This window comes from Ptychodera flava, chromosome 17 (assembly GCF_041260155.1).
Source record: "Ptychodera flava strain L36383 chromosome 17, AS_Pfla_20210202, whole genome shotgun sequence".
In the NCBI taxonomy this organism is placed as follows: Eukaryota; Metazoa; Hemichordata; class Enteropneusta; family Ptychoderidae; genus Ptychodera; species Ptychodera flava.
In genome coordinates this window covers 34,459,955-34,482,201 of record NC_091944.1, presented here as the reverse complement: position 1 = coordinate 34,482,201, position 22,247 = coordinate 34,459,955, and the positions used below count along the sequence as shown (strand labels likewise).

General features: G+C 38.6%; 1 protein-coding gene across 1 annotated transcript; it reads right to left on the bottom strand.

Annotated features, from left to right (window-relative positions):
• Positions 1-1,246: 1,246 nt before the first annotated feature.
• LOC139116140 (sushi domain-containing protein 2-like) lies at positions 1,247-21,590 on the bottom strand. Its single transcript, XM_070678682.1, has 20 exons — positions 21,146-21,590; positions 17,040-17,188; positions 15,976-16,062; positions 15,248-15,490; positions 14,483-14,620; positions 14,006-14,168; positions 13,464-13,712; positions 12,694-12,997; positions 11,754-12,044; positions 8,754-9,019; positions 8,321-8,467; positions 7,809-7,967; positions 6,518-6,690; positions 6,139-6,277; positions 5,677-5,823; positions 5,116-5,226; positions 4,633-4,848; positions 3,671-3,832; positions 3,160-3,295; positions 1,247-2,598 (listed from the first exon to the last, which is right to left on the bottom strand). The coding sequence occupies exons 1-20, from the start codon at positions 21,207-21,209 to the stop codon at positions 2,502-2,504; spliced, it is 3,441 nt and encodes a 1,146-aa protein (XP_070534783.1). The 5' UTR covers positions 21,210-21,590; the 3' UTR covers positions 1,247-2,501.
• Between the last annotated feature and the right edge of the window lie 657 nt (positions 21,591-22,247).

Here is a 22,247-nt window from a genome sequence, read left to right as displayed (position 1 = left end):
AAGTGCTTTGAAGGGTCAGTAATGCTAACTTTTGGTAATTTTTTCACCATTTGTTTCAATGTCAACCATAATTGTTGTACTTCCCAAAAGCATGTTGATATACACAATGTTAAGCTTGTCAACCCAGCCCATACGTACGTGTGTAAACCGCATTGTTTATTGTTGAAAAGTGACTTCTGGTCCGGACTAGAATTAAAATGTAAATAATAACAATGCATTTTACACATATAAACACTAAGTTGACAAGCTAAATAGTGGGTGTTTTAATATTCTTTGGGAAGTAGAATAAGAAGTTGCATTGATATACGAAACAACAGTAATGAAAATATCATCAAAGTTATCATTACTGGCCCTTTAAGATATAGTGTAAGTAAAGTTACGATCCATATCTCCCCTTTCTATGATGACATCATTTCTAGAAAGCACACGTGTTATTCTTCGGTCTCAAACCTGCCTATCCAAAACATGTTTTAGCGTTTTCGAACTCAGCACAAACACATTTAAAATTTTAAAAATGTCTCTTCGTCACACTTTCAACTTTACAGGGACATGATAAGTATAAATTAGTTTTGATAAAACTTCGTGTAAGTATATATCAGATTAATTAGATTATTAGCGATATGTTTAACATAGTATGCACCTCGAAAGTGAAAGACTTGAACTTTTGCTCAAACTTTCCTCAATGAATCTTTCAATCATTCTCTTTCAAAATCACAAATAAAAATAAGGGGTCAACATGCAAATTTTGTACTAGAGAAACAAATTACCCAAGATTACCGATATTAGAAATTCAAAATGGCCGCCATCCCTGTGTTAACTCTATGGAGAAAAATGAAAATTTCGAATTTCGAAAAGTTAAGCCGGTGAAAAGTTTTCTTTCACCAAGAGCTGTGGTATATCAGAAGAGAATTGTAAAAGTTTGAGAGATGTCTGTCCCCGAGGTGCGTTCTACCTTAGCCTAACTTCACTTTTTAACCGTAAACGAGTCCTGAAATTGCGATACCTCATTACGAAACTGAAAAGTGTGACAAGGTCTTTCTTGCGAATATACAACGAGACCTGTATACATACATACATACATACATACATACATACATACATACATACATACATAGATAGATAGATACATACATACATACATACATACATACATACATACATACATACATACATACATACATACATACATACATACATACATACATACATACATACATACACACATACATATAGAAGCGATCGACAATTTTATTTTTATCAAGTTTTATTTTAAATTTTATTGATTACAAAAATTTGAATCACACTTTTCTTGTCAAACATAATATTAAAATGGCTACAATACTACATATGACCCCAATGGTACAATAAAGAAAAAATGTCGGTAGAATAACCTACACTAAAATGCATGAAATTCAGACTTTTAGGCCTAGAAAGAGCCGTCTCCGTATTTACTCAAAACCAAATAAAATAAAAACATGTACAATCTTTACTGTGGGATTTCTATGATTCACGTACTTACGTTTGGCAATTCCCTTGACGTTGAGGGCGCAAGTTAAGACGAATCACTGTAGTAGTTCGTCGATTTAAAATGATCATCAAGGAGTGATTACTTTATATAAACTTGTAAACATTTCTATGAAAAATACTATGACTATATATATCTACTGAAACAAAGCTGCTGGAAAAAAATTGTGAATTTTTTAATAAGACTCATACTGAAACATTCAAAAAATAATTGATTGTTGCCGTTTTTGTTGGTTTTTTTTTCTCTATCGTAATTTATTTTAGAGCACATGATTCAATATAGACAGTATATCATGAACTCTGAGTCACTTTAAATGGAAATGATTTAATTTAAACTTATATTTCAAATGAAAAGTAAAGACTGGCGATATAGGATTTGGCATTCTGGTTAAGTCCTGTAGATGCGGGTATGCTTAGTGATGCTTGTCTATAAAATTGGCCAAATTCTTACATACACTGGCTGCGACTCAACGAAATCAAAATGTCATTTTGTCATCTGGTGCGCAATTTTTTGGTCAACTCTACATACAAGTTTTATCATTGGCAATTTTTTCTAGTTTGAACAATGGAAGTATAAAAACGTGATATTGACAGAAACAGAACAGAATTAACCAACCACCAATACAAACTACCTGCTATAAAATAATCTAAACAAGCGCTACTGGCAGGTACGGAAGTCGTTACATTACAATTTTGGCGTTGGGAACAAACAGGAAATAACTGGAAGCTATTAAACAATAGTGTCTCTGTCAAAAATTCCTTTCCCTTCCCAGGAATTTGGTTATCAGAGAGATGACGCTATGAATCACTGTCCATGGCTTGTTGACTTGAGTCAGGGCAAGAGATATGTGTATCCAAAACTCTCTTTCAATAGAAAAGCAAAACAAAGCTTCTTTTGATGGCGGAAAACTATTTGGTTCAATTTGCTGCCATGGTAATATAACACATGCATCGATAGAGAAGACAAAATTGAATCCCTAAGCTGTTGTTTCTCGGCGTGTCTGTGTGTCTTCGTCGTCTTCGTCTTCGTAGACGTCATCCGGTGGAGGCTGTTTCTCAATCTCATGAGTTGGACTGCAGGTAGAAAAAAGTGCATTCGATTCGGTTTTGTTAATTTGGCATGCATAATTTTAGTTATCGGACAATAAAACTACTCAAATGATGCAGATTTGACACGATAAGGTAAGGATAGTATATTAACCTGTGTAATCCGTTTAAATTCAAAATATTTGTAAATAGTGCATGAATAAGAACTAATGGTGACTATTCTTATCAGGAGCACTGTCCTATGAACTGATAGGTTCAAGCGGTTGCAAACCATTTTCTCGGGGAGGAGGGCTACGCCATCAGGCGACCAAACTTTAACACTATTAATGTTCTCATTATTGTCATAATCACTCTCTTTTGGAAGTCTAATGAAAATAGCAATGTCTTCGAACTTGTTACGCCATTGAAAAGTAGCAAACACTTGACACATTATTGAAACCATACAAATTACGCCAGTATATTTTTCAGACAAGGCATATGATGCTGTTGCTATGATCCAGACATTTTGCCGTTTTCAGACGAAAGAGTGAACACTTTTGAAATGTAACTTTTCAATTACAAAAGGAAGTTACTGTAATAATCACTTACATTTCCTCGTGGCGACCCCCCTTTTCATTCTTTTGCTTACGACGCCAAAGGACAAAAATTATGATGCATATTACGATGATTGCTACAACAGCCAGACCCACTCCGAGACCTATGGCACCGGCAGTGGGAAGACCAACTGGAAAAGAGCACAGTGGATTTGTTTTTATTATGCGATATAAGTATATTTGTAACAACTCACTGCTAAAAGATGTCAAAGAAATAAAATCCTAATAATAGTTTGTTTTCCTTCATTTTTCTTGACTTAAAATTTCTGATAGCAGTGTAATTGTTGGCATTATGTCTTCAGAAAGAGTCTTTCAAGATACTCACAAATACAGGTCCTATCTTATACATTCATCACGAACCTTACCCATACTCTGGCTTTCTAATATTTCCTACATTTAAATTTTCTATCCAACAGAAAACAGAACAAAATATCAAAAGCGATCGAAGGTTAAAAGTCCCTCTTCCGTTTAGAATGATATCTACAAGTGTGGCAACGAAGACTTACGGTAGCATTCGTTTCTGCTGCCAGTCCATACACCATTCTGACATGTCCTGTGATTGGGTCCATACAAAAGATATGGTGGATCACAGATGGCATAAACAGTTTGAGAATAATCCCATTTGTAACCTCCGTGGTATAACTGGTTCAGTGGTGGACATCCAAAATCTGTAAATAACACGTGATCGTTTACTTATATGCGACCTGGCGTAATATTATGATCTTTACATTGAAGCGTCAGTAAATGTGTTTTTTTCTCTGCCAGCCTGTCTGCCTGCCTGTCTGTCTGTCTGCCTGCCTGCCTGCCTGTCTGTCTGTCTGTCTGTCTGTCTGTCTTTAAAGTAATTAGATCATCCTGATGAAAGCTTGATTTAAGTTTCATCGTTACAAGCATTGGAGATGAATTTTTCTTTCGAGAAGTGATCTGTTCAGTATTGTCATCTCCACAGTGTTCTAAGCCTATCAGGGTTGTCTTAAAGTGACAGTATAGGAAAAAGTATAGTGATCGTTGTTGTTTCACTTGCTGTGTCCGTAACTTTTGATCATTTTTTGCAGTACTTTTTGTTTTGTGTATCAAAAGCAAGTTCTTCTACTCCCTAAAGCATGTTGAAACGCATCCTAATGGTCAGCATAGAGTCTTTTATGTACAAAATGCACTGTATTTGTTTACATCAGAATTCTAGTCCGGACCAGAATTCACTTGTCAGCAGTAACTATGCGGTCTATACATGTATATACAGACCGAGTTGATAAGCTGTATACAGAGTCGCGCTTGACAGTAAAACAAGGAACTGCGACATTAAAAGCAAAATAGACTAAGTTAAATATATTGTCAATAGTTGCTGCTGTTGGCACCTTAAGATATGATTTTTGTTGGACAGAAATGTTTTTTTTTATATTGACCATCTGAAGGCAAAAACAAACCGAGTGGCCGGAGGAGGGGGGTCAAACTGTTTAGAAGTACTTGCCAACACAGTCGTTGTGTTCTTCGATACCAGTCCAACGACCAATCAATCTTCCTTCTTCGATCTTCTCTTCGCAACGTCTGACGTAGTTGCTTACCAATGTGAAGCCAGGGTCGCATTCGAAGTGCACTTTAGAATCGACCATGTTGTGTGAAATATAGGGCCAAATGAACTCCTTGGTACCGTTGATGGGTGTGCGTAGATATTCACAGACGGTTTCTGCCGAAGAAGACAGAGATATCTGACGTCAGCGAGTGGAAGGGTTGAGAAAATTATCAAGGGTTACCTCTTCGCCACCGTGAACTCAAACTTATCTTAAACTATTTCGATTAAAATGGAACAATTTACTATCATTTTATAAATTGAACATGCTTTTTGGAGATGTGAATTCCAAACATACATTATCATTTCCCTCATTTACGCAATTGGTCCGCTCAATTCACACAAGTCGCAATGTCAGTCGATGACTGCTTTAAGCAGACTTACCTTTAGCAGTGTCGTTAGCGTAGTTCCAATACATTTCATAAGCTGCTCTGCTAGCTGTTCCGTAAGCCAGACTGCCACTGACCAGAACATCAAACTCACAAGTCGCCAAGCCTTTGATTTTGAGAACAAAAATGATCGATGTTAGTACCGATCACATAGCCAATATGCAATAATAGACTGGTTTGCCACGAGAACGCAGTTAAACACTTGGATTTCCCAATAAAATGAAAGAAAGATGCTGAACTCGACTGAATGGACAAGTGAACAATTGATAAACGTGTGATTCTCCCAGTGGGATGAAAGTAGACTTTGAAAGTGGGATGAAAGTAGATTTTGTTTTTATGGGCTGGACTTCTGAACGTGCTCAGCTTCTTTGTGGAAAACGAACAGCTTTTTCTATTTTTGAGCATTTGTAACGTTCTCGGTCGTTATAACACGGCAGCTGTTCCGGTTGTAGAAGCGCACTCCAATGCGCATATGCTAAGTGTACAGGGAGGCATAGCTCACTGTTGTCACCGAGTGATCAATATAGATGATGTACAATAATCAAACGAAACGTACCATCGCAAACAAGGTCGAGTTGCTGACCGATCTCTGGTGGGTGATCAGACACAGATGGGGATTCAAAGAGGGGTACGAAATCATGATCGTGGTAATCACCATGAGATCGACCCGACGGATAGTGAAACATGGATGCTTCGATGTTCCCTGGATGAAAAATAACACAAAAAGAACCGATTAATTATTGAAATAGGTTGTTGGCTTAAGTTATAATAGTGACGCGTAGACCTATAGAAACCGATGCCTATTTTCAGAATGTTAGAGACATCATCGAGCGAAAGATTATTAAAGAAATTATTTCAGTTACCAAAGCATGCTATGTATCCCTAAGGCTGTTATCGACAGATAAGACCATTTATATCCTGTGAAGTTCTCTCTCAAAACCTAGACACTCTATGCTATCGCCTTCGTTGTCAAAATACGAAAACGGTGTTCGGATCATGGACGAGAAAATTGACCTACATTTCTGACCAAAGTTGTCGTAGATTTCCCTGTCGTCGGAATTGGCATCGACAACCGTACCATCCTTAGCAACCAAGTCATCACTTCTGTCTTCATTCCAGTTACCAAGAAGTCCAACCATTGTTGGGTAGTTCAGACCCTACAGAACGATATAGTTCGGTGATCAAAATAACGAAATATCGTTCTGAAGAAAGCGTCGTAAAGTTTGACGCCCTCACTCGATCGGACGAGCACATACTTTAAATTCAAAACACATTAAATATCACTTTGTAATATTAATACGTCAGATTGATGATGCAGCTATCAAGATTGCGACAAACAGACCACGTGGGTCTCCATTCCATGATGTCCTTATGGCGAGAATGCTGTGAGTACTTACTCTCATAGTTCGTTGAATGGACACGATACATGACATGTATTTTCCATCGTGAGCCATACACTTGATTGCCATTCCAGAGATGTAGGTACGAACATAGACTGTGGAAATATTGGGATTGATCGGATGTAATGGATTGACGTCATCACGACGATCTGGTGTGTACACAGAAATCTCTGAAAAATAAAAAATAAAACAATATTGAGATTAAATGATAAACGTTTTACACTAACAAAAATAAATATAAGGCCGGGAATCACAGGCGTAATGTTTTCTGGGTAGTTTCTATAAGTGTAGTTCTAAGTTTCGACGTTCTCTTCCGTAGGCTACGGAAGAGAACGTCGAAACGTAGAATAAACTACACTTATAGAAACTACCCAGAAAACACCACGCCTGTGCCGGGAACTGTTAAGCTATGAAACAAAGTCGTTTTCAAAGGACAATTTCAACATCTCCGAATACCCTGTTCCACCCATAACAGGTATGGAATACTTTTTTGCATAAGGCTTTTTTAATACAGGTAGCAAATTCCGTTCACTTCTCCATGGCACGGTTCGATACGAAAGTGATGTGTCATATTTACATTAAAATAGGCTGAGCTTACTTAGCGATGGTGCTCTGAGCATATCTGGTGCAGAACAGACAAACTTCACGTTTACAGCCCAGTCACCAACTCCCTATTAGAAAATAGGTCTATGCATTTTTGCAACGAACATGCACGTAGTTTTGTTTTCGAAAATGCAGACCGGTTAAAATTGTAATTTATACAAAGTCTTCATCCGAAACGACAGACAAAGTTATCTCGGGTTATCAACTTTCAAGGAAAAATATTCTAAACTTTCCTTGAAAGATCAAAGATTTGTGAACAGCTTGGTTTTCAACAGATGTCATACGAATAGAAACATATGGAAATACATACGAAAACTTTGGGTATGGAACATGCATATGTCGGCACTCTCACCTTATGAGAAGTGAAGTATTTTTCGCCCAGTTTAGGGATGTATCCATTGCATTAATAAATTTTACGTGCGATGTATGTTAGCTAGTAAGTGTGTGCGAGTGCTACATGAACTCTCCAGCGCGTCGAGGGGTCGCAGTCAGAAAAATTGAAACAGCTTAGCTCGGTTATTGAATCACTCTTTAAAAAGGATGGGGATTCAGCCGAGCGGGTTTGTCTGTTATTTCCTCAGTATAAGTGACTAGATACAGTACATTGTGAGTTCGAATCGCATCGAGAATTTATTGAAATTTCCAACTCTATACTGGGTATTGTATTTTTGTTTCTCGGTCTTACCTTCAAAGTCAAGTCTAGTGATGGTGTCATCAAAGTCAATGAGTCGTGAATTCACTGCCACTTCAAGATTTCTTCTTTCGCTGATGGTAATTTGGACCGTGTCTGACCCACCCTCCTTCAATACAACGGCAGTCAGGTGAGTAGCCTTCTGGTAATCGCCTGTGGAAAACACAGATATTAACGTTAGTTGCTATTGAAGTTCCATAAGTAATCATACCCGTCTGTTTTACTTTTTTCGCGATAAACGCACACTTGTGGTGATTCACAAACTTTAAAGCAATACGTAACGGAGCATGAAATCAGTGAACATTGCTTCAAAATCTGTAAAAACGATACAAATGCCAAGAGAGAGAAACCAAAATACCAGCAAAACACTTTATCCTTCATGAGATTCATCCGATATGAACTAGGAGAGTCAGTCAGTATGGAAGGGCATTTACACTCATAATGTCCAGGCAATATAGATGCAGTAGACTGCAAAAAAATCGCTTGCATTAACTTTTCAAACTCACCATAGGCATCCAGGAGCTGTTCGAATCGACCTTGAATTTCAAACGTTGGGAAACCATTGTGTTTAAGAAGGATGTATTCTCCCTTTCCGTTGAAGGAATACTCAACGCCGTCAAAGGTGATGAAATGGGGATCCCCGTAGACAACCGCTGAGAAAATGAACGTCAGAGATCGTTACTTGACAAATCTATGTCGCTCTATGTATAACCTACTGTTCTTTGAATAGCATAGGGTTCAGCAACGGCCCACGTTGCAAAAATTCCATCGCGAACGCAATAATTCTAATAAAGTTCACTGAGGGTTCTAAAATATTCACTTCATCAACACCAAATGGCAATGCTTTATTTGGATGCCTTGTTAGTGGAATTAGTATGAATCGAGAGTTAAAGGAATTGTGCCTAGCATTGGTACAATACGATAGTTTCAAAATATTACCTGGTCTTGGCACCTCATATTCCCAGCAATCAGCAGTTGGTCGCACTCTCTGATAGTAGCCACAGTTCTCGGACCAGATGCAGCAGTCATAGTATAACAACCAGTCAGTCATGTAGTAGGATAGGACAGGCACACGACCAGCCTGGTTGTACGGTCTTGAGCCCCACACGTGCGCTTCAGATGAAAATCCTCCGCTTGGATCATCTCCTGCGTAGATCAGATGTTCTTCCCAATCATAACAGCACTGCGTACCTGAACCACGGGAACTGAGAGGAAAATAAAAAATCATATTATACTAGTCTCCTTGCATATTTGAAACTTACAATTTCACAGCAATTACTGTTATTCACATCGATTGAAAGATATTTTCGAACATAATGTTGATGCTAACTGTAAGCTCTACGACCAAGGGCGCTTGTCCCTCTTTGGTAGATATATGCCAGTGTTTTTATCATGGATGTCTCTACTATCCTCATCAAAGCACAGGGTACACTGGCTTGTTGTTTATTTGTGTTTGTTTGTTTGTTTGTGTTTGTGTTTGTTTATTTGTTATTTTTAATAAAATAACAGCGAAAAGCTGTTTTGTTAATATTTGTCAATAAAGAGCAGTTTATTTGTTTGTTTATTTTTTATTTGTTTGTTTGTTTGTTTGTTGATACGTATTTCCGATGGTTAGGGTTAGGGTTAGGGTTAGGGTTAAGTTAGGGTTAGGGTTAGGGTTAGGGTTAGGGTTAGGCTTAAGTTAGGGTTAGGGTTAGGCTTAGGCTTATTCACTCCCTCTATATATTGAGACAAGGGGAGCAAGTGGGATTCCAACATCTGTATTTTCAAGTCAAGAAAAACACACCAAATAAATGCCGGACAATTGAAATATTGGGTTTGTGGCAGCATCATGTCCTGTACTTACCACACCTATCCTTTAATTCGATGGAAAGGGCAAAAATCGGCGATATTTAGCATCTTTCTCCTTTGATTCGTACAGTTTGTACGGCAAAACGTAAGTGTCACACTTTGGCGGGTTAGTACGTCAGTGAAATTCAAATCTGACCAATCAGATAGCTTGTTAGCCCTGCCTCATGTGCCTTGGCTCGAACTGGAGACGTTACCGTTGTGGGGCTCGAACCAGGATGATTTTACTTTGGCGCATTTTGCCATGTTCATTTTCCCTTTACGAATCGTCGACAACTTTGTATGCCGCAACATTCACTTTGGTCTTATGGGAAGAAGGTTCCACTTGAGTACTTCAACTATACATCTATGCGAAACGCACTCATTTCCAATCAGTTCGTGAGATATACTGGAAAAAAAACATGAGCGTAAACCCGGAAGTAAACAAATACAGAGAGACCGTCGCCACGCCACGGTTGAATTTCCGCGGCTGGAAAAGTTGTTCTTGGTATTGGTTCAATTCTAATAGTTTTCTAGCTGTCGAAAGTAAACTACAGGCAGTAACCTTCCAACTACGAACAATACTGTACTCGTCCGAGTATACTATAAGTCCCCGGTTCGACAACACTGAACGGTGGTAAAAACTATGGGAGGGGCTCGAGCATCCCATTTTTTTCTGCCACGGTCGCTTAACTTATGCTAATTTTATGCACGATTTTTTTCAACTCCTCTGGATGTGTCTATCGCTTTCCAAATCAACTTTATCCAAAGGTATTGATTACACAATCTCTGAATACAGAAGTGACATTTTGGTAAAATTTCAGCGTCGGAAAAAACCTCAAACTTGAAACAAAGACGTCATGTACATGTATGCTGCTGATCTGAGTGTATGTGAACTGGCATGGCATGCATATTGCCTACACGGAAAGGCAACTCAATATTCCTGTATCAAACCGTATACATCTTGTGAAAACAACAACATAGCAGTGATTGTAATAGTCACCAGGAAAAAAAGCTTCACAAATGAAAGGATAATTGCTTCAAACAAAAGCAACTGCATGTTCACATGAAAACAGACATCGTGGCCGTCAATGAAAATAAACCATGGCAGACGTGTGTGAGACTATTCTATTTAGGCGACGGGGTGAGCAGGGTCAAAGAATCAAGAAAGTACTGGAAAAACGTGTCATTTTCCTTACGTTGCTGTCAAGGGAACTCGAGTTTCCCATTGTTTTTACATCTTTTAATGGTTAAAGTATGATCCGTTGTCATGAACAGTGAATCAACGACTTTTTTGTTGCATTCTCGATATCTGCGAACACGTATTAGTCACAGGCACGACTGCATCTTGCTGTGGTATAGTCGCTTGAGAACTGGCGTTCGCGTATACTGCTGTGAGTCTAACAAGCTGCCTGATTGGTCAGATTTGAATTTCTCTGACGTACTAACCCGCCAAAGTGTGACACTTACGTTTTGCCGTACAAACTGTACGAATCAAAGGAGAAAGATGCTAAATATAGCCGATTTTTGCCCTTTCCATCGAATTAAAGGATAGGTGTGGTAAGAACAGGACATGATGCTGCCACAAACCCAATATTTTAATTGTCCGGCATTTATTTGTTGTGTTTTTTTCTTGACTTGAAAATACAGATGTTGGAATCCCACTTGCTCCCCTTGTCTCAATATATAGAGGGAGTGAATAAGCCTAAGCCTAACCCTAACCCTAACTTAAGCCTAACCCTAACCCTAACCCTAACCCTAACTTAACCCTAACCCTAACCCTAACCCTAACCATCGGAAATACGTATCAACAACAAACAAACAAATAAATAATAAATAAACAAACAAATAAACAAATAAACTGCTCTTTATGACAAATATTAACAAAACAGCTTTTCGCTGTTATTTTATTAAAAATAACAAATAAACAAACACAAACACACACAAACAAACAAACACAAATAAACAACAAGCCAGTGTACCCTGTGATCAAAGTCTGGCAGTATATCAAATTCTACTAAATCGAGTGGCTGAGGCAATAAAGCTAAATTTGTTAATGTATCGACTCTTTTGGCGATTGTGGTCCTTAAAAAAACTGGTGAGAGAACTTACTTAGGATAGACACTATTGACACAATGTCTTGCTCCTCTGTGGAAAGTGCATTTGGTGTCTTGTCTCTCCATGTTGCAGTCTGGATCAGGCTCAAATCGCCCAAAATCGGCCATAGCCATTGTCAGGTTACATGGGCAGTAGTACAAGTCCCGACGGAAGTTGATGTTTGGCAATTGGGCATCGTAGAAATTTAAGCAGTGCTCTGTTGCGTAGCTGCGAGGGTCTAACTGGAATTCCTCCTCCATGGCGTAGCCAAGTGTGTGAACGTCACTCCAGATGGCGCGACCCATTCTGAAACAGGGTAAATAAGCAAGTTAATGACAAGTAAAATCGTATACATATGGTACATAAGTTGATCTGAAAATCGTATTGCCATGAACTGATAGCGATGAGAGAATATTTTTTCGTCATTTGTTTGTCGAATAGGGAATTGTGTTTAGCTAGGGCAATTCTATTAGAACGTTGTTCCAACTACGACAACAATCGCATGATTGTATTAGTACTATGTCCGATATCTCCACTTTGTACTGAATGGATTCAGACAAATTATAATGTCACATCTCATCTATACTTGGTGTGTTTTGGTTCGTACGATACTCTATGAGCTTTTGTCTGACAAAGAATGCATTTTCTGCCATTCGTGGCGCTCTAATATTGTCTTTCTCACTTCTGCCGTGTGTGGTGCTCTAATCTTGTCTTTCCCACTAAATACCAGTACCGCCATCTGTTCCTGTCAGCTCTGTTTCTGTCTAAATACTTCTCTCTGTTGTTGCTGACTCTTTTTGTCTCTCTCTCTCTGTAACTTTCCCGCTGTCTGACTGCCTGATTATTTCTCTGTCTGTCTGTCTGTCTGTCTGTCTGTCTTTCAGTTTCTTTCGTTCTGTCTATATTTGTCTCTCACTCTCTGCGTCTCTCTCTGTCTCTGTCTCAAGCTACTTACGTGTCTCCGTATGGTCTGATCCGAACACCACCAATGGCGAAATTGTGATTGGCTCCGTATACAGCCTCTGATCTGAACGTTGCACGGCCATCGTTTTCCTCTCTCGTTAGGGCATTGTCCAGTATTTCCCACACAGGGTAATTCAAATCTTCTCGATATACCATGATGTCAATGTTTACGTGAGGTTCTGCAAATTCATTCTGATCCCAAGTGACCGTCAAATCGTGTCCAGCTCGGTTCCATTTATCCAGGTACGGATCAATACGATTGACCTTTGGTTTAGTTTTGCCAAGAAGCGGTGGCTCTGAAAAATTGGATGTGATTGAACAGAAATCAACATAACTTGATTTTTGAGTCACAGCCGTACGACCTAGCAAAGGATACCTCAGAGTTTATGCTGCAGGAAACTGAAAGGACTCGTATCTAACTTTAGCAGTTGTAAGATCTTTAGCACTGCTAAGTTTTCCTTCTAGGTAAACAAAGAAAACGTGGTTCTTGTTGGAATTTTTGTTTCCACGTATCGATCAAAACATATTTGTTATAAGCGATTGACCCCGGTACACTGTTGCTTTTTGATGTTGTCAATGGTGATGCAAAATTGCTGCAATAATTGTAGCCGCCCCACGGGCCGTGTGCCGGCTTTTTCTGTCGTGTTGGCTGTTTAGCGCCTGCCCGGCCCGTGGGCTACAATTATTGCAGCTAATGCAACACGTACATGGCAAGACACTAATGTTTGCATCGAATGCAATAAACAATGTTCAATGATTTACCGATGATCCATCGTCCATTGTAAGGGTACGTTTGACCGCCGTCGAATGACAGATCAACTCTGACGTCACCGATCTCATAGAATGGTGGAGTGGTACAGTGGAGCTCCATGACGTTGCCATAGGTACAGTTAAATTCCTGGATTCCTACCCTGACGTAATACTTTCTGTTTCTGTCCCAGCACGAACCACCAACGAGCAAATCATCACCTCCAAGAAGGTTACCCCATCGCGGGAAAAATGATAAACGACCTGTTAAGGGTAAAAGTGTGTGAGTACGAATCCGATAGAATGTATAACTAAACGACACAGTGCATATATATATATATATATATATATATATATATATATATATATATATATATATATATATATATATATATATATATATATATATATATATATAAGGATTTTTAGGATTCATCAGTTCTATTATACGTGCATACGTTTAGTACCTCCATTCTGCAGACTAAATTGCTCTCAATGCCAAATTACTTAGCCGCCGTAAAAGTTCTTTATGAAATGTACAAAGACCGCCTACTTACCGCTTCCTGAACATCCACCGCTTTCCATGTTGTATCCATCTATACGATAAGCGAATCTACCCGGCACTTCTACGTTACTTGTGTATGGGAGATGAATGACGTCACTTGTACGTGATCCACCATATGTATGGTACCTGAGACCGTCACCAGCATTGAAACCAACCTAAATTCAAAACAGAATGATAATTTATTGATAACTCTGTCAACGTGCTCATTGCCTGATACTTTTTCTTTGGTTTTTAGGTTTGGTATTCCTACACTCACAAATATTATATAATAAGCAATTGATGAATGGTAAACGTGTTTCCTGCTATCCAAGATGGTGTAAACCTTTATGAAAATATATTTTCATATGAAGTCGTCCTTACATTTGAATGAATATATGGACAAAATTGAGTATATTCAGTCAGGGAACAAACTAAACCACAAAACGGAAATAAACATCCCGCCAAACCAATCAATCAATTAATCAATCACCTGTGCTGCGGTACCACCTAAACCAGTGTAGGGGCTGCCACCACTCTCTGTACCAGCAGTCCATTCAACACGTCTGTAACTTATGATGATGAATGTCTTCCTCTCGTCAGTGGTAATGACAGCTTGGAATGTGTTTCTCTGTTTAAAAAATGGGAAAACATGAAGTCATTTGTCTTGTAAAATATCTATAACAGGGCTTATTTACAATTTAAATCTGTAAAGGCAACATTCCCTAGTACACTTTACTTTCTGGATTCTATTCCCGTTTATCGGTAACAGAAATGAGTACGTACACAGCAACTTTGTCTGTTTTGAGCTCGAATTGGTAATTGTCACTTAATCGAAAACTACGGCGATTGCAGCGTATGTGATTGGACGCAAATTACTTTTAAAAGGTTTTCCGGTTCTGAAATTACACTTCCATCTTCTAAGGTACAGGTTAGTCGTTAAGTCGAGTATAAAAAGAAGGCCAGCCCTCAATGGCACTTCAGCCCTCTCTGGTTCTGCCGTACCGAAATTATGCCAATCACTGAACGGAAATATTGGTCTGCAGTGTACTTTAGTTCTCACCCACACTGAACTATTCAAATGTGGCATTTTTAGATTACTTCCGATCGAGAGAAAGTCTAAAAAAGGGCTGAAAAGATTTTAACGAACGAGATATTTATTCTCCTTTAAAATGTGACCCTGAATGGTTGCGACAGAGGGAATATGATTGCCTACAATAGAAATTCAGCACGTTTCATATTATTGACCCGTACTCACGTGATCAACGTTGTTGTTATTGTCGGTTCTGCCGTAAAAGCTAACTTCTTCCCAGGTAGCGATGTAACACCAAAGAGCTGTAAAGTCTTTTTCCGTCAAGAAATATTTTCTCACATCTTCCGTAGCTTGATTCAAAATTACTCTCTCCGTGGTTTGCCTGTAGTAGATGTTTCCTCGTCTAGTTGTGTCGACGTTGGCCCAAAACGGTGCGATCATGTAATATTCTTGATCATCTGGATCAGGCTGAAAATCGTGCAAAATGCGATAAATTGAAGGTCTCTGTCCCACTTTTGTACTATGCCGTCCATTCCAGTGGGAATGATATGCTCTGGCAGAAACTACTTCCATGATAGGGGCGTTTTAGATGATTTTTGAAAACTTGAATGGCCGGAGTTGTGCAACCTTTGTAGTCTTGCACAATATTCGTGCGTCTGATCATAGACCCTAAAAACGTTTTTAGGGTCTATGGTCTGATGATGGCTCTCTCTCTCTCTCTCTCTCTCTCTCTCTCTCTCTCTCTCTCTCTCTCTCTCTCTCTCTCTCTCTCTCTCTCTCTGTCTCTCCTCCTCCTCCTTCTCCTCCTCCTACTACTACTACTACTACTACTACTACTACTAATGAATCTCCATATAAACTGGAAAGTCTGGTGGTTGTGTTGAAAAAAAACGCAGTTCAAAATGTCAACGAAATGTTCGCGAAAACATTTCTTTAAAATAATTATTCCTTACCTGGACTTCCCCAAGGGGAAAGGCTGGTGCCTGTGAACTGTGATCGTTGACGGAATTACCGAATGATATTACGCCATTTGTGTTCACCTGGAGTTCAAAATGAAAAACGCATAAAGTTGGATATGAATTATAATAGAGTTTCAGACGTGTCAGGAATGAAGGGAACTTTGCGGCCAGATCGAGGTCAAAAGCTATGCGATTTGAAGATGTAAATTGCCAACCAGTCGAGGGGCTAGATTTGTCGAATACGATAATGATATTAATGACATGAAGGCGCAACATTTGCCTTTTATCAAGTATTGGATAATTTCGTCGAAAATGTCTGATTTAGAGAGTAACGGGAGCATAAGACCCAAGCATTCTAACATGGATAATATTATCGACATTATCCGATAAAGCAGCATGGTATATGCTATCAACCTATTTCTAATATTAAACTCTAAATTAGAAGTTAGACCATTTTATCGATAAAACAGCATGTCGGGCATCGGCCACCAACCACCCTTTCTAATATCAGACTCCATAACTTAGAAATTAGCGGATACTCTCATTTATATTCGACATCATCCGGTGAAACTGCGGCATGTCGGGCATCAGCCACTATCCAAGCCTTCTAATATCAGACTCTATGTTAGAGAACTTAGACAGCATTATCCGATGAAGACTTAATTAGTGCCAATGTCACGGTATCCCTATCATTGCAGGACGGTTAAACCTCAATGTGGGTGGCAAATTTGAAGTTATGGTGCAGACGACAAAGTTTAACCCATGCGGTGGATAGCTATTTGGTTACTTGATATCGTGCTGCAATAATAGTAGTATTGTATCTACAGTTGGTGACGGTACGAGACGCATCGACATCAAAAGATACATCAGACGCTTGAACTGACAGAGCATTAAATGACGTCACGACAAGTCACACGTCACATCACATCACAAAAAACAGCAGTACCTTGATGGAATCCCTTCATTTATATCAAAATATATGAGGGCTTCAAGCTCACACACTGTAACAAAAATGCAAGCTAATGAATTATAAAAAAATAAAAGAACCCGAGACTTACAAAGATATCCCAATGTTTGCGTCCGTAGAAAAGTAAACCTTTGTTTATCCTTCCTGCTGGCGACGACAAATCATCTCCTGAATCTAACGTTGTGTCTCTCTGCCCGGAACCATATGGGTATAACTCAACCAAGTTGTCGGCAGTTTGTTCTGAAAGTAAACGATATATTTAATTGATGAAAAATGAAACAAAGAAACAAAACTTACAACGCCAAATAGCAGGCAAGCATTATGTTCCTGAATTCGTCCTGGAAGAGTCCCTGTTATCAATCCGTCTCCTCTTCATTGCAAACGATATGGAATCGTTTCCCCAACACTCACAACAGCTCTCCCAAATCGGAACTCTAGAATTTGTAGAAACTTGTGTCGATGATCATAGTTTTATAGTGTGAATGTTACAAATGCCTTTAGAATGAAAATGCACATTTTATATTTCACACGTTTTAAACTTCAATATCGATATCACAATTCAACTTCTGATTATCCAGTTCAATATATGTCACGTGATCCACAAACGCTCAATTCTTGAATAATTAAAATATGTATCACTGAAGAGGTACATATTTACTTTAGTTGATAAATTGCCCACGGCATTGGCGACTTTTGAACTGGATTCAACTGTATAGAGGAACAAATTCAGTGTGTTTGTCCAACAATTTTCTAAACCACTGTCATGTATGTCTGTTTTTTGCCCATATTTATACTCAATTGTGAATTGCGTAATGTAAAATTGATCAACTTCGCAATGACCTAACGTCCCACGCCATTAACATTCTATATTGCAAAACCGAGACACATCACGGCCATATATAGCGTCCAAATGCTTACCTATCTCATGAAAACATGGCTGACTTTGAATTCAACCAAACGTCAACAATAAATCACCAAATTTTATTGCCATAAAAACCTAGCTGCATTTACAATGCGCAATTGAGTTTTCGCGACACATAAAGGCGTATAAAATATTTGAAATGGTTTAGTGGCTTATGTCAACAAAAACGAGCCTGGACCAAACCTATAGTTAATGTTTAATTTGTATTTCCATTATTCATTAAACAACTCAACGATGTAACTCTTTGGTACCGAGGTCAACACAATGAAACAATTGTCGAGTTTCAAATATTTTACGATGACTCAAGTTCCAACGTCCTTTTTTCACGAAGCAATATGAATTAGAATTATGAAATTGTATTTCTACAGTGTTCTGATTTATCATAATCGTAGGTCAGAGCTATCATATCGATTAACTGCTGTTTTACTTCTTCGTTCCTAGACCTCAAATCGTGTCTGTAAATTTTCATATAAAATACCATGCAGCGTCAGGATGAATAGCCTGACATATGAATCGAAAACATCAACGTTACAAAGCTGTCTATTGGTCCAGAAGGGTAAATAGACGATCTACCCTGTATGGCCAGCTTAGTATAGAAAGTTACGAGGGAATATTTTTCACAATTTGTTTTATAAGAGAATTTCAAACATATTGCATAACATCTTATATATGTGAGGTCTCTTAAGTGCGTGCTAATTTTCACAGTTACTCAATCATGAATTTTGTAAAATTACGGTTGTACCTGATTGAGACACCGTTGTATAAACTGGTATTTCAGAATGGAACGGACAAAGTCCATGATTATTTCATGACAAGGTGAGCAGTTGGAGAAAAACGATAATTTATGTAGTCGAAATTAGCGGGAAACGTCACTGATAAATCGATTAGCGTCTTATCTCCGAGGAAACAGTTTTTAATCGTATTTGCCGATTAGCAAAATGGCGGGAGGAATTGACATTAAAAGTTTTCGAAGATACAAGAATGACGCTGGAATTTGCGAGTCCTACATAGAAGATGAAAAACATTGGCACTGGGGGCTTACAGATCAATATGTGGTGCAGGTATAGAGTAAAACTATGTAAAGGTTTAGGTATTAGAGTCTGGATCAACAGGCTAGCATCTCAAGAGAGACAGACTCCCAAAGTCAGACGTAAAGAGTCTGTGGGCTTCCGAATGCCATTGTGTTGCGCTGTCAAGTTCAAATATAGCAAAGTCAACATACTATAAAGTCATGCGTAATTGTGGATGTTCAGGACTTCAAATAATGAATGTCTAACCGAAGATGGGCTGTCGAATGGCCGACGTCATGACGGAGAGACTTTTTTTTATTTTAGCGCTAGCCCGTTATGACAATCATGAAGGTGTGAGATGTATTCTCGGTACATATAATAGATCAATACGTCTAGCTATAGACACTATTGTGTGTCATCATTTGGACATGTGATTGAACTGACCTGATGAAAGTAGCAGTGTCATATTTGTGATAATTTTTGACAATGGAAGATTATCTTTCCGAAAGGATGTGTCATTATTGAGGATATGATACAAAATAAACTTCCTCATTACATGGAGAATGATCGCTCTCGTTGAAATCCTGTCAGTGTAGAAAACAGGTGACGTCATTGGCGAGTGGCGTGGGTGAACCCTCACCTCAACACTCACCGCCCCAAAATGGTCAGCATGGAATCTTGCTTTGTGATTTTTAACATGTAAGATATTAGTACTTCACCATGTTTGCCGATCCAAAGCAGCCTGTTGCTTTCAAAATTGTATTCAACATGGTTGTAATGGAATTGCTAGCATGCCTGCGTCGCAGCAAGTGTTTCTAATTCACGTGTATACGGTTTATTAATTGTGTTAGAAAACCAACCTGACACTATCCTGCTTATAATTATTGGATAACACCTCACATGAACACTTTTTGTGCATATCTAAAATTCCTACGCAGACCTAGTATTATGTATACAATATTCATAAAAAACAATGACTAATTTTTGTCACATGAAATCATCCCCCTCATTGCCTCCCACTCAATAGTTACATGAATAGACAAATATTCTAACTATGTTAGAATTCATCACCAACACGACAAAAACAAATCATAGAAAAAGAAATTGCCAGAGAAGAAGACGCAACGTACATTTTCAATGTCATTAACTTTCTTTGAACTTGAGCAAACTAAACACGAGTTAACATACATGCAATCAACCTTCCACGTGTGTTATTGTTTTTATGAAAATGTTACCGTTTAGGGTTGTAAAATCGAGAAACGTTGATTTTGAGCCGAAATGAATACTATCGCGAAAGCTTGTGGTTACAAATTTGCGTATTAAAGAATTGAAAATGAACTACGTTCAAATAATTTAGTAGTCGCGCAACATTAATAATTGCAATTCCTGCTTTGGAACTTCAGGTACTGGCCATCCAACTTTCAAGAATAGCACACATTTCGGGGAGAATCGTAGGCGACGGAATATTAAAAATCAGATATATTGCCCATTTCTAGATGCCAAGAAATCACTTAGAAAAGGGCATTAATTTGCGCCAATTTCCAAAATGGCGACTGATCAAATCGAGGCCTAGACTATATGATTAACAAAAGAACAACTATTGGTCGTCCTTAGTGATAGAAATATGTCAACGCCATGAATTTTCCTTTGCGCCGAGAAAATTTGTATCCACAAATTATTATCAATTTGAGTCAATTGATCTCAATTTAGTTGGCCCTGTCATGGTTAGAATTAGTGGAGACAAGTTGTACAATTGCAAAACAGTGGCGCAATCTGTGAAGGGATCCACGCACTATGGTCTTGTCCGCCATTTTTACCACCGGTAAAACAATATACAAGAAGCATACAGCAGATTCATATTCATATTCATATATCACTCGTGAACCATTACGGAAGTACAATTTTTGTCCTACAAAGTGCAGTAAAGTATCAAGAGATTGGCTTTTGTAAACAACTAATCAAAAATAGCGTTTTTTAATTTGAAAACACTGAAAGACATGATTGTATCATATATCATCAAATTTAAAAGAATGTCGTCAACAAGATGATAAAGCTAATTAATCTTGGTAATTTAAAGTTGCATCGGAGCAAAGAAATTCATAGAAATAATCATCAAAATCATCTTTCCTTATAAGACATGCCCTGAAAAACAATACACAGATATTGCGATGCGGGTGTGACCCCTGTAAATTGGACTGTGTTGTGTAAAAATGGCGGTTTTTAAGTAGCATTTCCACAAAGACGACACCGTTAAATCTGACTTACCGTACTGTGAATTAATCGACGACGCCGTCAGTAGTAAAACAAGTATCCGAAGTTTTCGGAACATTTCGCTGAGATTTTCCCGATGTAAAGGTGGAAAAATGGACTCAGCTCACTTCAAATTGTTAAGATGTCCTAGTTGGAAAACTGAAGAATCTCGATGGTTGTCAGATAACGTTGGACCACAGAATGTTGCCCACGCAGGGGTGTCCGCCTCTTAGTACGCGCACTAAAAATATTTTTCCAACTTCGCTTTTCGAAGAATAGACACCTGTTGATTCCCAAGGCTCGCAGAGAGCTCTGTTAAAGTTCTAGTTGGCCTACAAATCGCACAGAACAAGACTTTTTGACGGGAAGTTGAAAATTTACACGAATTTATCTGTGTCCGGTTGACGTCATTCCTAAACGCCGCTCCTAGGCTTGTCAGAGCTGTTCTCAGCGCGCACCTAGAGAGGTGAGGTCACGTGACTCATCGCCATCAACCTGTGTCACTCTGTAACTGACCATAGATTGATATCAACGCCAACACAGCTATGTAGTCTGTTGGTGGACTTTGTAACACGCTGTCGTTCTGTCGACATTGTGGTGTATCTTATGAGGAGCCGCCATTAACCTGGTTAGAGTGCAACACACGGGTTTATAAACAACACAAAAATAAAAGAATTTGACCTAACAGTGTACGCATTTTATCGAATGCATATTCCGTTTTCTCCTCTATACTTCTCGTTTGTTTGGTATTTTTGAATGTCTTCTCTATGTTGTCTTTCATGGTCATAAATCATTTATTTACAAATAACGGTAAATGTTAAAACATCCTGTGCTTGGTATAACTTGTGGTCCGTCACTTGCAGGGCTTGAGTTCTTCCCGCAAGACGAAAAACAATGTCCAATTGGACGTCTGCGTTCGGAAACATGCCGTCGAATAACTCCGAAATTACTGACAAAATAGTGTGGCCACGCTATCTTCGACAAACAGTTTGGATATTAAGCCACTCCGTTGGTAAATTATTAATTTTCGGTTCTACGTTGTGGCACAGCACTGAGAATAACATGGTAAATCATTATCTTCCCCGCTATTTTCAAGTGACGCAATTGTATTAGTATC

What these genes read in the sequence shown, in the direction of transcription:
- LOC139116140 (XM_070678682.1), bottom strand. Translation starts at nt 21,209, where the DNA reads ATGTTCCGAAAACTTCGGATACTTGTTTTACTACTGACGGCGTCGTCG. An exon ending in GTCAATAGTGTCTATCCTAA is followed by an intron (nt 9,020 to 11,753) that starts GTAAGTTCTCTC and finishes TTTTCCTCTCAG; the next exon opens with TTCCCGTGGTTCAGGTACGC. An exon ending in CGACAACTTTGGTCAGAAAT is followed by an intron (nt 5,824 to 6,138) that starts GTAGGTCAATTT and finishes TTTTTCATCCAG; the next exon opens with GGAACATCGAAGCATCCATG.